General features: G+C 39.7%; 1 protein-coding gene across 1 annotated transcript in view; it reads right to left on the reverse strand.

Annotated features, from left to right (window-relative positions):
• ALKBH8 (alkB homolog 8, tRNA methyltransferase) overlaps window positions 1-12,802 on the reverse strand; it is a 46,241-nt gene extending 33,439 nt beyond the window's left edge. The window contains exons 1-7 of the mRNA XM_009811833.2: window positions 12,784-12,802; window positions 11,997-12,137; window positions 9,014-9,254; window positions 7,761-7,892; window positions 6,791-6,886; window positions 5,293-5,397; window positions 2,512-2,582 (exon numbers count right to left, since the gene is read on the reverse strand). Coding sequence (XP_009810135.2) covers window positions 2,512-2,582; window positions 5,293-5,397; window positions 6,791-6,886; window positions 7,761-7,892; window positions 9,014-9,254; window positions 11,997-12,128 — 777 coding nt within the window. The 5' untranslated portion in view covers window positions 12,129-12,137; window positions 12,784-12,802. The remainder of the gene's footprint in view (window positions 1-2,511; window positions 2,583-5,292; window positions 5,398-6,790; window positions 6,887-7,760; window positions 7,893-9,013; window positions 9,255-11,996; window positions 12,138-12,783) is intronic.
• Between the last annotated feature and the right edge of the window lie 3,161 nt (window positions 12,803-15,963).

Here is a 15,963-nt window from a genome sequence, read left to right on the forward strand (position 1 = left end):
TTAAGTTGGGGTCATCTACTGTTGCTGTGCTGCTCTGAATGCTCACCATGTATTAGAAAAAATAAACTTAAGATGGATAAACTGCACAGAAGATGAGTTAGAGCCCTTCTAGAGAAACTGTATGAAAGAAATTAATGTTCCCATGTGCTAACTAGCATGGAGGTGCTGGCATTGTTAAAGACAACATCGCAGTTGAACAGAGGAGAACACACTATCTCCAAGACAAGGCTAAGTGCAGAAGTCACATGAGGAAGTAGCCCCTAAATTGGGAGATTCCAAAACAGAAGTAATAAGAACTCTACTGCCACCATGCATACCACCCTCACACTAATCCCAGCCATTCCTACCTGAGTGGATGCTTTTGTGAGTGGTGGGCATATACATCCATGGTCAGGCTGAAAGGACTGGCAACACAGACACATCCTTTTCAAGCAACCAAGAACACAGATGTGCCACTGCCATACATGTTAATGAAAAAGCTATCCTTCCTTAGACTCACCCCTCGTACCAGGAGCTCCACATCTACTACACAACTTGCAAGAAAAGAGGATATCGATGCAAGAGCCCAGACTAAAGATTCAGAAGATGTCAGTGCTCAGAACATCCATCCATGTTCCTCTCTCTGACTAATGAGTAAGACAAATTGAGAACAATAATCAAACTTGTTGTTTTGTAAGAGAGAACACTATAGGTAATACAGCTACAACTCTATAAGCACACACATCTGTGTCATCTACACATCACTGCCAGAAAAAACAAGTAGCACATTAGGTCATTCTTATAAAGCATTCATAGCTTTTCGATGGGAAGATTGAAAAGTCAAACCTTTATTACTCACTATGATAACCTGTTCTTAGCCTTGTTAAGCTTCTACCATGGGAATACACAGCAATACATGTAACTACCCTGTCACAAAAAGCCCAAGACAGCAATGGAAACAGGCCTCACAGATGTGTAGAATACACTCTCAAGAAATGCATAGGAAGCAAAGACTTGCTGCAGTAGTACAGAGAAAGTAACATGAAATTTGTAGAACATGGACAGGCACAGAGGCACCACATGAATCCAAGCAGAGTGAAAGTAAAGACACTAATTAGAGCACTGAGACTAGATGATATGGACTGTTTTCAGCCCTACTCTTGATATGTTACCTGACTTCGTGCTAGTGCACTGTTCTTCCACTTCCCTTCCCACTCTGTCTACATCATCTGCGTATGTTGGAAGCTCAGGAGATCAGGCTCTACCTCTGCTGCACCACGAGTAGCTCAGCAGGGTTCAGACTCTGACTGGACCTTCTACAGGTAATAGATCTACATTAGCCTACTGTACATGTACTAAATATAAAAATAATGGGAAACTTATGCAGATCAAAGGGAAAAGGGGTTGCCACACGAAAAAATGGAAGTAGAAACATAAACAGGAGTGATACACTTTCTAAGAGGGATCTGGACAGGCTGGATCAATGGGCCGAGGCCAACTGGATGAAGTTCAACAAGGCCAAGTGCCAGGTCCTGCACTTTGGTCACAACAACCCCATGCAATGCTACAGGCTTGGGGACGAGTGGCTGGAAAGCTCCCCCACAGAAAAGGACCTGGGTGTGTTGACTGGCAGACGGCTGAATATGAGCCAGCAGTGTGTCCAGGTGGCCAAGAAGGCCAACAGCATCCTGGCCTGTATCAGACACACTGTGGCCAGCAGGAGTAGGGAGGTGATCGTGCCTCTGTACTCAGCGCCGGTGAGGCCGCACCTCGAATCCTGTGTTCAGTTTTGGGCCCCTCACTACAAGAAGGACACTGAGGTGCTGGAGCGTGTCCAGAGAAGGGCGACGAAGCTGGTGAGGGGTCTGGAGCACAAGTCTGATGAGGAGCGGCTGAGGGAACTGGGGTTGTTCAGCCTGGAGAAGAGGAGGCTGAGGGGAGACCTCATCAATTACCTGAAAGTGGGTTGCAGAGAGGTGGGTGTTGGTCTCTTCTCCCAAGTCACTAGCAACAGGACTAGAGGAAATGGCCTCAAGTTGCTCCAGGGGAGGTTCAGACTGGATATTAGGAAATATTTCTTTACTGAGAGAGTGGTGAAACACTGGAATAAGCTGCCCAGGGAAGTGGTGGAGTCACCATGACTGGAGGCGTTCAAGAACATGTGGACATGGCATTGTGGGACATGGTTTAATGGGCATGGTGGTGTTTTTTTCGGTTGATGGTTGGACTTGATGATCTTACAGGTCTTTTCCAACCTTAGTGATTCTGTGATACAAAATGAAGGAAGGTCAATGGGGAACTGGATGCTAAGATTTAAAAACGGGGTATGACTGGTATCACTGGAAAATCTTCCAGTGACATCACATTGCAGTTACTTATTTAATTAGCATACCACACTACCTTACATGCTTGATATTAAACTCAGAGTGTGAACAGCCACCATGGAAAAATCAAATTAACTTGTATTAAACAATATAAAAGTGGAAGTTCTCAGTAAAGCATCATCAAAACACATACAAACATTAAGTTTACCTCAGCTCCTAAACTGAGAGAGATTATTTCATCCTCAAAAGCAGAATGTGTATCAATATGAGGAGGAATTCCTGCATAAGAAAAAAACCAAGAAAGTCAGTATATTAATAATACAGTGGTATCTCTGTTAGCAAGCTCTGTTTTGGCGGATGTTTATATAGAAAACTGGGATGTACAGCTGAACAAACAAAAATTATAAAGGAGGGAGTTACCTTCCAAAAGAATTCAGGACAATTGTCTGATTTACATGCCCAGATTAGATGCACATAGTTAACACAAGTGTCCTGTATAATCAGTGGAAATATCTAGAAGAGCACCCAAAGGCCTCACTTACCTTCTGAAGACTCCAAATGCTCTCCTTGCTTCAGGGAGTGCCCGAAATCACTACACTCTCCCCTTAGGCAGCTTAGCACTAACAGTTACGCTGCATTAGGTGATTTTGGGCCTTAGCTCATCCACAGTCATATATTTCTCTCTCACTTTCTTCACAGAGAAGGAGTCATCCCAAATACTCCCTCTATTGCTAAGCAAATGACTGTGCTAAGGGTCTCAGCTTCAGAATTAGTACCTACTACCACAAACGCAGGCACTGTCAGGGACAAACCCTGCCTCTGCTTTGCAGTTCCCAGGAGAACTCCACACACCATTGCTAGGCTAACCCCTGGGTAGTACATCTGTTGGTGTGTGTATGAATAACCACACAGAGTTGAGAACTACCCAAAGGGACAGCAATTTTTTTTTTTTTTTTCATTTTTCTTTCAGATCTGCTAATTGGAAAGAAATTGCCATTCCCCACAGCTCGTGCCACACATTTTAACACCAGGTGCTGAAACAGCAAGATCTCACCGCATGATGGAGAACTGTAGCCCGAGTATAAAGCACTGAAACTCTGCCTTCAGATGTGCACTGAAGTCAGTGCAATTCACTGTGCAGCAGGAAATCATTGACTGCTTTCTTCAGCATCACCCAGACAATTCAATCAAGACCACACTGACCAACCTACCTGCTGTTCATACTCCGTATATGCAGCACATAGTAAGACAGAGTCATCTAAGCATTCAAAACTGGATGGTAACTTTCAAGTATAAAACAACAACTTTAAATACTATCAGGATGAATGATACTCTAAATGAAAAAAGTGCCCTCAAAAGGAATTCATTTAATGTGTCTTAAGTGTGGCCCTACAGCTCAGATAGAAAGTGTCTGATGACTTTGGGTAAAATCTCAAGTGTAACTTCCAGTGACTCAGCACACAGATAATAAAGGTATTAATCTGAATGCACTCTGGGCTCATTCATAGCTTAACAATCTGCACTTAAGAAAGGGTACTCTGCTTTGGGTTTTTGGTTTGTTTTTTTTTTAAAAAAAAAAAACCTGCTTCTGTTCTTGAAAGACATCTACAATTCTAACTAATCTCTGATGTCCCAGCCAGAAGTACATGACTGTATCATTTTAACAGATTGTCAGATACATAAACAAATAGGATCAGCTTTTCAGTCCCCTGTTTGGCAGACACTATATTAGCTGTCAGACATTAATTCTGGAAGAAAAGCTGTTGTCCTTTCTTCCTAAGGACAAAGGAGATATCCACTCTAGTAAGGAAGCCAGATACGTAGCCTTGATGACTGACCTTAGCAAAAAGCTCAGCAAGTGATTTATTCCCTAGAGGTGTGATTAGAAGCAAATTTCTCTTCAGATGTCTCCAGTTTGGGAAAAATTACAGAAATAGAATAATTTCTTATTCCTCAGATAAGGGAACACTGCTTGCATCATACTTAAGAGTCCAAATATGACATATACTAACAGTATATCATACGTACTAACAGTAAGAGCTGTTTCCTGGAGACTATATGCACAGTACAGGGAGCAAGAAGAGTCTGAAGTGAAAAAAATGCACTTGAGTACAAAACCAAATATGACTATTTATTCCTGTATCCTATATTTAGTTTCCATGTTATGGCCTTGGACTCTGAAATACCATCAATTTCCATAACAGTAGTATCCAGAAATGTACTTCTAAACACAAGCTCCCAGGTTCAGAAAGCAGTATGAAGATTTTCGTTTTGATACAAAGCATTCCTAGTCACAGAGGAAATACACTAGGCAGGTGCTTAAATCCTGTCCCCTACACCATGTCTCATTTAGATGCTATTCCTTTCTGATTTTCAGTTAAGTTGTACTGGTTTGGCTGGGACAGAGTTAATTTTCTTCACAGTAGCTTGTATGGTGTTATGTTTTGGATTTGTGATGAAAACAGAGTTGAGAACACAGGGATGTTTTAGTTATTGCTGAACAGTGCTTATGCAGCACCAAGGTCCTTTCTGGTTCTCATGCTTCCCTGCCAGCAAGTCGGCCAGGGGTACACAAGAAACTGGAAGGGGGACACAGCCGGGACAGCTGACCCCAGCTGACCAGAGGGATGTTCCATACCAAATGACATTGTACTCAGCAGTAAAACCAGGGGGGAGGTTTACTGGGGATGCCATTGCTCAGGGACTGGCTGAGCATCAGGCGGCTGGTAGTGAGCAATTGTTTGGCAGGGTTTTTTTGCATCACTTGGTTTTCTTCGGTTTGATTTTCCTCTTCTTTCCTTTTTTTGTTAACTTATTAAACTGTCTTTATCTCAACCCATGAGTTTTCTCACTTTTATCCTTCTAATTCTCTCCCCTGTCTCAGTGAGAGAGAGTGCACAAGTGGCTGTGTGGTACTTAGTTGCCTACCAGGGTTAAATCACAATGTAAGGTAAAGAGCTCAAAATTTTTGAAGGACAAATAAACTTACCTTGTCCAGGTTCATACTGATTTACAGTTAGTTGATCAGGTTTATGTTTGATATATCCCTCCTTCAAGCACTTCTCCAAGAATAGGTCGCAAATTTCAGGAAGACCTAGTTATAGAAACAAAACTGTAAGCAAAAGAGGATAGCTCTTTACATTTTTATCCTTTCTTTTAACAGTAAATAACTGGACAAAATACATAGAAACAGCTTCATAGATACATAAGTCCACCTTTAATAACGATCACTCTGCATTTGCTGTAACACACACATCAGAATTGAGGCCCTGATCTGCAAGTCCCATATATTAATAACATCTCACAATTAAAGGCCATTCCTCAAAGCCTCTGCATTCAGAAGCGGATCAGGTCCACGCCTTACAAATGCAAACTGCACTATCTGCACATAAATAAAAGCATATCAAATCAGAGGCAAAGTTTCCACCAACCACAGTAAAATAGTTGCGGTCAAGAAGCAAAATTATGCAGAAAGTCAAAGTTGTGCAGAGAGCTCTCTAAAATATTTACCCCCTAAAAATCTGCTAGATTAAATATAACAAAAAAAAATCTGCTGAAGTTAAAACTGGTTTTGAAACAGGAATGAAAGTTACAGTCCTTCACTGAATCTTTGGTTTGCTGTTTTACCTGAGGACTTCACTGAAAAATGCTGTTAGAGGTAACACCCACAAACATGTTAGTAACAGCCCTTTCATGAATCTGTTCATTTTTATTTTTTAATTGTTCTTCCCCAATGAAGTGTTTGTGTTTTTCTCACACATAAAATATTCTAGCTGTGAGACTAGAAACCAGATGAAACATTAATGTTTTTATGATTATATAGCTTCACTGTTAGAACTGCAATGTAACCAGAATCCTCCTGATGGAAGCTACATCCACCCCAGTACACATGCATCACCTTAAACACCTTCAAGTTTTATAGGAATTTAACTCCCCTATTTTTCTGTTTTTAAATCTAAGACTATACGATGACTCACTCACTTTGCTCTGACTCACAGCTCTCAACTCCAAATAAGACCTATTCAAACTTTTTCAAAATTGCTTTTAATCCAAAGAAAATTTTATTTTAGTGTGCATCCAGCAAGCTTCCAGGGAGTCACAACAAATATACCCAGCAATACACCTTACAATCCCCAAACAAATGAATATGTAATTTGTAACACATAATTGTTTTATGAAACAAAAGCTAAAAAAGAATGACAATTACAATCCCAAAAGCCTTATTCAACTGGACCTCAAAGGGCAGCAACACCTGGCTGCAAGTGATTGGAAAACAAGCTTCAAGCACTCACAGTAATTTGGAATGGATCTCATTCAAAAGCACTTTCAACATGTGCTTAAGACACAATGAAGGCTATCCTTTTATTAGAATCTCACCTCTCCTTTAATTAGGATCTCACATCCATATCTCAGTGAGGCTTAAAGGCTTTATATAATGGTTCAAACATCAGTGAGAAATAAGTATAATTTAATAGGGAAGTTCTCACCTCCAGGTAAAGGTTTGTCTTTATCAACATTGTTGTTATCATAGCAAAACTCATATCCAAAGTGTTTTACTCTTCTATGCTTTAAAGTCTTCTGGGCTGTAAAACACGTAATTTTAAAATAAGGTTAGACTACATATAACAGTATAGACAATTTGCTATGCTTCCCTATGCCATCTGACTTGTTAAATTTAAACATTCTTTAATTAACAGTTGAAATAATGTGTGTGACCCTTGCTCTTCATGGCACACACTTCTGCCTTATTACCTTTTGTATTTGCATCAAGCATCACATTCACTGCTGTCTGAAGTCAAACTGATGGGGTTTCTGTACATGCAAGAAGTAGAGAGTACCAATTTTCTTGAGCCATGTTTAATGCATTTTCATTCTTGCCCTGACCTCTGAACATGCACTTGATTAATATCCTATGGATACAGCAGGATCCTTCCCCTTCACCAATTACCAAGTTACATGTTAGCTAAATAACGCTTTGTGTTGTTCTAAGGAACAAAATTTACACAGAAACCTTGAAGTGAATAAATTAAATATCTTAATTCCAAGAACAATTAACTGCACAGAACTCAAGTGAAAGCACAAAAGCATCCAGAATATCGGTCTCGCTGACTTCTTTTTGATTTAAGAGAAGACACTGCTCCTCAGTTGGACATCAAATCACAAGGGTAACCTTCGCAAAACAGTCCTGTGCTTGGCATAAGACACCTAAAAGACTTTAATGGTTTCTGGATGCAGGAATATTATTCAAATAAATCCATACCAGAGTATCAGTTCAGACCACTTGCCCCCAGGAGTTTATCACTTGCAATAGAAGACCCAATTTCTAAAATACTAAGAACAAATACACAATGATTTCAAACAATACGTTTACCAAGATGTAGACTTCTTGTAAACTGAAACTGTAGGAAAAAGCAGCATAAAAGTATGGAAGGTCTTGATTTATACGGTTTTGCCCACCATTTTGAGTATCTTCATCTCCTATCCAGTCAATACTTTCCAACATCCTCCTTTCTTCCTCTGGAGAAATAATCTTCTCAATGACCATTAGGCCTGGAGGCAAGCTTGTAGGAACAGCATTCTGCCATAAAACTAGGGTGTATGGAAAAAGAGAATATTGTCACTGTTCAGAGAAGATAAAACCATGTGTTCCCTATAGGGATATTTACTATGCATGAGAATACAGTATAGCTGTAGAAATATGTACTTTAATGGTACAATGGAGCACTCACTGGGGGCTTATTTGGTGAATGAATGATCCCTCTTTGGCATGACAGAACAGGGTAAGGCCCAAATTTTTCATCATACAAAGCACTTTAAGTTTTACAGTCTAAGACCAACAAGACTCCACACTACTCAAACGCAAAACCACTTGTGATTTTCCTGTCAAAATAATGGTAAAAAGAATTTCCCAGTAACTTCTGGAAGATTAAAATGGAATGCAGGTGGAATCCTGAACTTTGGTGATTTACCAAATCACCAGATTACTCTCTGTCCAGAGAAGCAGTATGTAATCAAATATGGAGGAGTATAATGCAATACCTAGGTGAACATAAAATGTTGGTGATGTAGGGATGTTCAGTTTGCTATCCTAATAGCTTAAAAATCTATTTACTGGCAGAAGGTACAGATCAACACCAGGAACCCTTTTCACTAGACACTACAAAAGCTCATAGAAAGAGCAACAGTTCTTGTCCTTATAGTCAGCTTATAGTCAGCCATAAAAAAAAGCCTGGAGGGCCACGGGGACGGGACAGGGCCACGGGGACGGGACAGGGCCACGGGGACGGGACAGGGCCACGGGGACGGGACAGGGCCACCCAGAAATCTTATCATGCCTATTTTCCTTCTTGGAGGCGAGATAGAGATCGCAAGACCAAGGTCACACAAGAAATCCAGTGAACTGTCCAGAGATCTCCTGGGTCCCAATTTAGCTCCTTAATCACAAAACCTTCATGTATAGTATTGAATGGTCTGGAAACTACCTAAAGTCCTTTTTCCTTTCACCTCCAAGTAAAGGAGTTCAAATTAGAGTATCCTATCATGAAATACAAGGAGCAAAGATTATTTTATGTCCTGAATCTTAGATTCTGGCTTTCTTTCTCTGTGTCTACTTACAAAGACTAGTATGCTTCTAGCTATATTTACAACCTAGGAAACAAAAGCAAAGGGAAGCAGGAACTTGGATATATAGGGGAGCAGAAAAATTATACCTTTTTCCACAAAATTAATATATAGAACAATGTTTTGGCCAAAGTCTTCCAGTGTTACTTCTTTTCCATTAAGGGCATCAAAGGCTTTCTTGGCTTCTTCTGTTGTCCCATATTTCACAAATGAATATGGTTTATTCGGTGGCATTAAGAGTGTTTCCACCAATCCATATTCTTCTACTATCCTGAGCAGTTGGTGTCTACTCATCCCATTACCCAGACCAGCATTGGCAATAACCAGGCTCTAATTAAAGAGGAAATTTAAAAAATGGAGAATTAATGATTACTGTTGGTTCATTTAAAACTAACACTCTACCAAGAGAGCAGCACTATAAAGAAAAATTAAGTAAGCCCATGAGTACTCTTATGTATTCCACACAAGATATTTACATTTCAATGAGCTTGGTATATGAGGCTAAGGCAACCTTTGTTTGCCGAGCCCATATTCTGGCAGAAAGGTTTGCAACCTCTATCAGAGATACCTCCTCAATTAATGCATGTAGTTATTATTACAAGAGCACTTAAGCTTCGAACCAGAATGTGTGCATCAAGTGTACTACAGTGACACTGGCACACATAATTGTGGAGGTTTCTAAAATGAAATTTTTCCAAAGACCTGTTACCACTAACAAAAACAAAAAGAAAAACCCTTGAAGACTGATTTATTTTTTTTAAGATGGGTTTTCTCATCTTTGCCAAGCAGTCTCTCCAAGCTGAGAGAGATTGATATTACCAGCCCCACCTTATGCCCCCCATACATCAGGTTCACCAAAAGAAAGCAGCAGCCTGTAGAAACAGAGCATCTAGTTCTGCTCCAGCACTCTTATCTGCAAATTCTCCCTCTTGTTTTGACAAACAAAAGGGATTTATGTGCCATCCTTAGTTAACACAGATTACTTTATGCACAATGCCTAACTGCTTAATTCTATGCTTTCATAGTGATTTATGTCCAAAATTATCAAGGGAGTATGCAGTTTGTGAGGACTGTTGCTGGTTTGCCAAATATTAGAAGAAACAACAAAATAGAACTTCTCGAAGGACTATTATTCAAAAAAATACCCTTGAAAATAGATAGGCCTTTTCAAAACAAATTAACAAGTTCTTTTGACATCTAAATAGCTATATGCCATAACTGGATGTTCAATCTAATCATGGTGGTTGAAAGAAGTTCAAGTCCCTTTTTAAGGCCAAATAAAGATGCAGTCTTGAAGTTTTGATTGAGCTCCGGTGACTCCAAACAGCTAGCAACAATTTACTCAGATTGACTCCATGTAATACCTTTCCAGAAAGCTTTCAGACAATCTTTTCCTTAAAGTCTATAATGTTCTATGACCTTTTCTGAAGGCAGCTGGTAGAGTGTTCAATTGTTTCAAATGATAGCATTCCACTTTTCTAAAAGACAGAAAATTGGGCTTAAAACTGAAGAGAAGGATTATTAAAAAAAATTTATATAGTGAGCACACCTGAGGTACTGCTGTGATTATACTTACTGCAGCGGCTCTGTTAACACTTGTTCTTAGCACCGCATCAGGCTGTCCATTACTGATCACATTTTTCAAAGGCGAACACATTATTAACTATTGTTATTTTCTAGAATGTTATTAATGGGGAGGCCCATGTGTGTAGAGGAAATGCAGAGACTCAAACCAGTGCTTTCACTGGCTGTAGGCACTTCATCTAGAAAGACTGTCATTACACAACAGCAGCATGTACAGCAACTGATCATGTCCTCCTCACTGAGCAATTTTAATGTAATCAGACTCTTGCACAAAGCCTGAAAGCATTTTCTGTATTTTTGACACAAGTTTATCACTAGAACTATGATTTTGTTTCATACATCACTTAATCAAATGTTCTGTCATCAACGAGGATCTTGCTGGACCCCAAAATTACACTTTGGATAGATTCAATGGATAACTTGGTATCTGAGGCAATGTTGAGGAGAGCAAGTCCCATATTACAGACCCATTTCCAAGCAACACTGGAAAAACACAGTCCCTGCTCCAAAGAGTTTACAATATATACAAGATTGCTGAATCATTTTAGCATATGCCCACGTGGTGTGAAATCTGAGTGAAGACTAAGCCAAACTTTGTTACAAAAAAACTATAAAGATTTAACTGATGTTTCCATATTTGAATGGAAAGAATTTGCAGGATCAAAATGAACAAGGCTAGAGTAAATTACATTGCTCTACAGTGTTTCAAGCCATTAGCATCTCCCCACAACTGATGGAAAGAAATTACAAACTCTCTCTCTAACTTCTTCCCTTTCTGTCTGCAAGTTCCTGTCACTTTTTGCTACACCAGTATCTGCGAGGTGACCCTCTGATCTGCTGTAACTCTCTGCTGTGGCAGAAAACTACAGATCACAAAGCTGAGTAGTTTTCTGTTAGGTTAGGGAATAAAGTAACTTATGGTAAAGCATCATAAGAAAGCAGAATTCCCTCCTATCTTGTCCCCTTTTCAACAGCTGCAAGTCAGTCAATCAGTTCAACTCCCACAGAACCACATCCTAAATCAACTGAGGTGAAGAAAACAATGTGGAAAAGATTTCCAAGATAGACATGTTTTTAACAGGTAGTTTAGACAAGACAAATTGTACTTGATAGAGACGTATAGAGGGAAGAAATATACAAAAGCTAAAAGCCAGAGAAGAAAAGAAATCACACAGAGAAAGAGAAGAAAAAGTTTATCTACTTCAACAAGATAGCATTCCCCATGCTTCCTCCTCCTCCTCCCCAATCAAGGAACTACTGTTTCAGATTAAAAAAAACACCAAAAACTTATCCAAAGGCCATCAAAGTCTCTCCACAGACATTAAACTGCTGAAGTACAGTTCTGCTTTGATTTCAAAGAGGCACAGAAAACCCTCAATCTCAGGAAGTGCATTTTGGAGAACTGCATTTTAGACAAAACATATGTGAGAATAGAACACAGACAAGCAGCATTTTCACACTACCATCAAAATCAGAACTGCCAGTCACCTGTGTGGCATGGGAGATGCACTCAATGCCCTCATGTCTCATCAATGTATGCTGAGCTCTGACCTGCTTCCTCAATACCTTCTTCTTCATTTTAGGGACTTTCAAATGATGTTCAGTGGTTTTAACTTCCATGCTGATGATCTAGGAAGCAGAAGTAACAACACATAATTAGAAGTGTCCTGCTTGAAAAATTCAATACTTCAGTCTGCTCTAGAGAGCCTCCCCATCTCATATGGCATCTCTAGGATAGTAATAGAACTTGCGGTAATTCTAGATTTTATTAATTATTTGGGGCTGACAAAACTGAGTCTGCAAAGTACGTTCTTCCTCAGTCAATAGCACAGTTTTCCCTGAGGTTCTCTGAAGTTTTTTTATTAAACTCTTTCATTAAGAGGATCCCTCCCAAAAATAAAGCTTTTATAAAGACTGCCATGATGCTCTATTTCATTTTCCAGTTTTTCTCTTCCTCTTCACTCCTTTATTCACAATGTCATTACATTCATTTGCAGTTTTTAACCTGCTTGCCCCTCCCGTTTTCATATAGTAGTTTCAGCGAATTTCCTTCTCTCTACAGTCTCTCCAGAACAGAACAAGATAAAAAAATAAATGTGGAATTGCTATGAGATTTGTATCGTCTTAGAAGCTAAGTTACTGATGTCTCACAGAATGCTTGAGCTAGAGGTGAACATTTGGCTCCTTTTTCCTAATTGCCACTTTCAAGTGAATATGACATTTGGCAAAAACTGCTTTTTTTTTTTGAGAGTAGAAAAATGCGTTCAATACTTACGTGTCAAGAACTAGCGACCAGGATGCTCCACACCTCATTTAGCGTATCTCCCAAGGCACAAATCACATTCCTGTCATGAGAAGAAATGGGAAACTGTGTATATATATTAACTATTTAATCTAGTGGCAACGCAACATTTATCTACCAGTGAGTTACTTAAGGGTAACATTTGCTGGCCTTCTCCAGGTTTTGTTGCATGTTTTGCCACTTCTGGTCTACTGCTATACTGAGATCGTACAGTACCTTCCTATACCCTTCTAAGCCTACTTTCTTTTCCTTTCTCTCTTCCTACTTCCTTCAAACCCAAGTGAAGAGTACAGACCTCACTTAAGACTATGACATAACTCCCACAGTTGTTGATGCGCCTAGACTTTGCCTTTCTCTTTTTCTCTCCCTATAGCATAATCCCTTATCTGTATTTTAGGGGTTTCTTCTCTTCTTTCCCCAAAATCCTCTGAGCAGTACATCTGGACAATCCAACTGTAGTTGTCTACCCTTTTCCGCTCTTACTATCATTGCTCTGATAACAATCCTTCCATCTTATCTTCTCTTCACCTCAAAAAATGTTTTTGTTTCTTTTTTTTTAAGAAAAAAAAAACTACAACTATTGCAATCACCACTATATTTAAATATTTAAATGTCAACTGCCACAACAGTCAGTCATCTGCTTGCATACCTTCTGGCTTGCAAGACTGTGTAGCTCTTTCCCAACACCTAAACTGCAGACACAATCATAATAATATGACAATGTACCACAGGAAAATTGTAAAGGTCAACAAAACCATTTCATATCAGTATTTGATGCAACTTTGTATTGAATGACTTAGCAAATATTTTCTTTTAAACAAATGCAAATAAGCTAGTAAAATTGTTATATTGAAGAGTTGCATGGGAGCTGTAAGTATGTATTCTGCTGCAGCATTACCACCATCAACATGCACAACTATTAACTGCACTGAAAGAGAAAAATCTTTAAAGGGAATCAAAATGACAAAAGCACCCAATGGAAATAACAGATTCTAATCCTCCAAAAAGGACCAGAATAAATGCTGCTAAAGAATACTCAGTCTTTTGCCACTCCTTACCATTTGTTGGTTCTTCCTTCTACGCTTGCTCTTCCACTCCTGAACTCAATTTTGCAGAAGTCTCAAATGAATTAAAACACTTGCCAAAGAAAATGAATTGGCAACAATTCCAAACAAACCTAGCAAGTTACTGACATGGTAGGCTCCAACACTTCTATTCTGAAATGGTTTCAGATGCCTGCTATCAAGTTTGAGATGGCACACGCATGGCCATTAACAGTTTGAACCCTGACCTTCTGGCCAAATAGCATTATTCAATTTTATTTTTTTTTTAACACACATATACTGACCACAGGAAGATCACATTTACATCTGAGTGACAAAAAACCCTAATAAATTACTCAGCACCAAGATCCATCCTACCACCACTACACTCTTTCCAGTTCCTAGGGTCCCTTACTCAGAGCTAATTCAAGCATAACCATGCTAACATGCAACGGAGGCAAAACGTATCAGAAGGAAATCTCACTAGTGATAAAACTCTAACAGGGTACAGTTTCAAAAAAAGGAGGAAAACTAACAGGGTACAGTTTCAGAAAAAGGAGGAGGCTACTGAAATAATTATTTCATGTGACTTCAAACTTATAAATTGTAGAGTCTGAAAAGATCAATGAGGTATAGTGCCAATCTTCCTCTCTGTAAAATTATTTTTTATTACAGAATTGTTAGCAACTGTCTCCCATTTCCCTTCAAAGCAATGGTGCTCACTACGGGCTTTTCGCATATTTTATACTCTGATTGTCTCCCTTCTCCTCCTGAATCTCTTGGTACTTTCTTAAATAGTAATTTTGCCTTCTTGATGGCATACCTGCGCACAGTCCACAGTTCATTCTTTGACAAAACTACACTTGCTTCTAAAGACAAATAGTTCAAAATAGTTTTCTTATTGAGGATTCTTCACTTAATCTCCAACTAAGGTTAAACACACAGAGAGCAACGGTCCTCTTAACCTTCATTAGTTATATAATGATCAAGAAATCTCTAACTTGCTTAGACAAAAAAAGCACAGTGAGACACAAAAAACCAACAAAAGATAAATGGAAGCAAAGGTACCCAAGAGGGAAAAAAAAAAAAAAAGACTCACGAAAAGGAGACATGAAAAGTTTACATCAAGTACATTCCACTAAGTTCATCTAATGCGTTACCCTTACCAGGATTCATCTGATCTGCAGGCTTGTTCAGCAAGCTTACCATGACCAAGCTGTCCAATTAACAGATTTGGCCCAAAAGGCTTGCCCTGCCCAACTTTATTTGCCATACACAGGGGAACAGAGGCCAATAGCTTTACAGACTGCCCAGGTGCAGGTTCTTATCTTCTGGGGAGGGGGACAAGCAGTCTCAAACTACTTCACAGGAAAGTATAGGAGAGACATCTTTGATTTGGTGAGATGGGATTACAGAAAGAGAGTAAAAGTATGGGATGGGTTTACTCTTTGGAACCATGCAAATGTGGTTCAGAAGGAAAAACATGGAAGCTATGTATATCACTCGTACCAGTCAGACCACTGTCATGCAGCCTCTGCAGAACAGACCCACCCAGAAGAAAAGGATATCTAACTAAAAAGCCTAGTCCTCTGCCATAACATCTACACATCTGCACACTGGAAGACTCCCCCTGATCTCAGAGGAAAGCAGCTCTGAGTTTAGTCAGGCCCTCACAAACTCCCACATTCTCCAGGCAAAAGCCAAGAAGTCATGGCCCAATATTTGGCAAACTAGCACAGAAACTCAAGTTGAAAGACTACTTTCCATCCTTTCACAAACTCTGAACTAAAGAACAGAACAAGGGACAGATGAGGTGTGACTCAGTCGCCTAAACAGCATTTAAAACTGGCAGATGCCCTACTCCACACTGTCTCGCCTTTCACCTGCTGTTCAAGAAGCTAAAGACCTTCCCAACATGCTGTGTCATGCTTGCCAACATTACCCAGATGCCTTGGGCTACGAAGCCATCTCAAACAGCATTACATGCATTGCTGAGTCAGCAGAACCTTCCCTTGGTCTGTGTCTGAACTGGGCCTAAACTCTCTGCCTTGTCTGTTGCATCATCACCAGAGGCTCAATTCTGCAGGCACAGAAGCCACCAGTCTGCCTT

The sequence above is a fragment of the Gavia stellata genome, chromosome 1, assembly GCF_030936135.1.
Source record: "Gavia stellata isolate bGavSte3 chromosome 1, bGavSte3.hap2, whole genome shotgun sequence".
In the NCBI taxonomy this organism is placed as follows: Eukaryota; Metazoa; Chordata; class Aves; order Gaviiformes; family Gaviidae; genus Gavia; species Gavia stellata.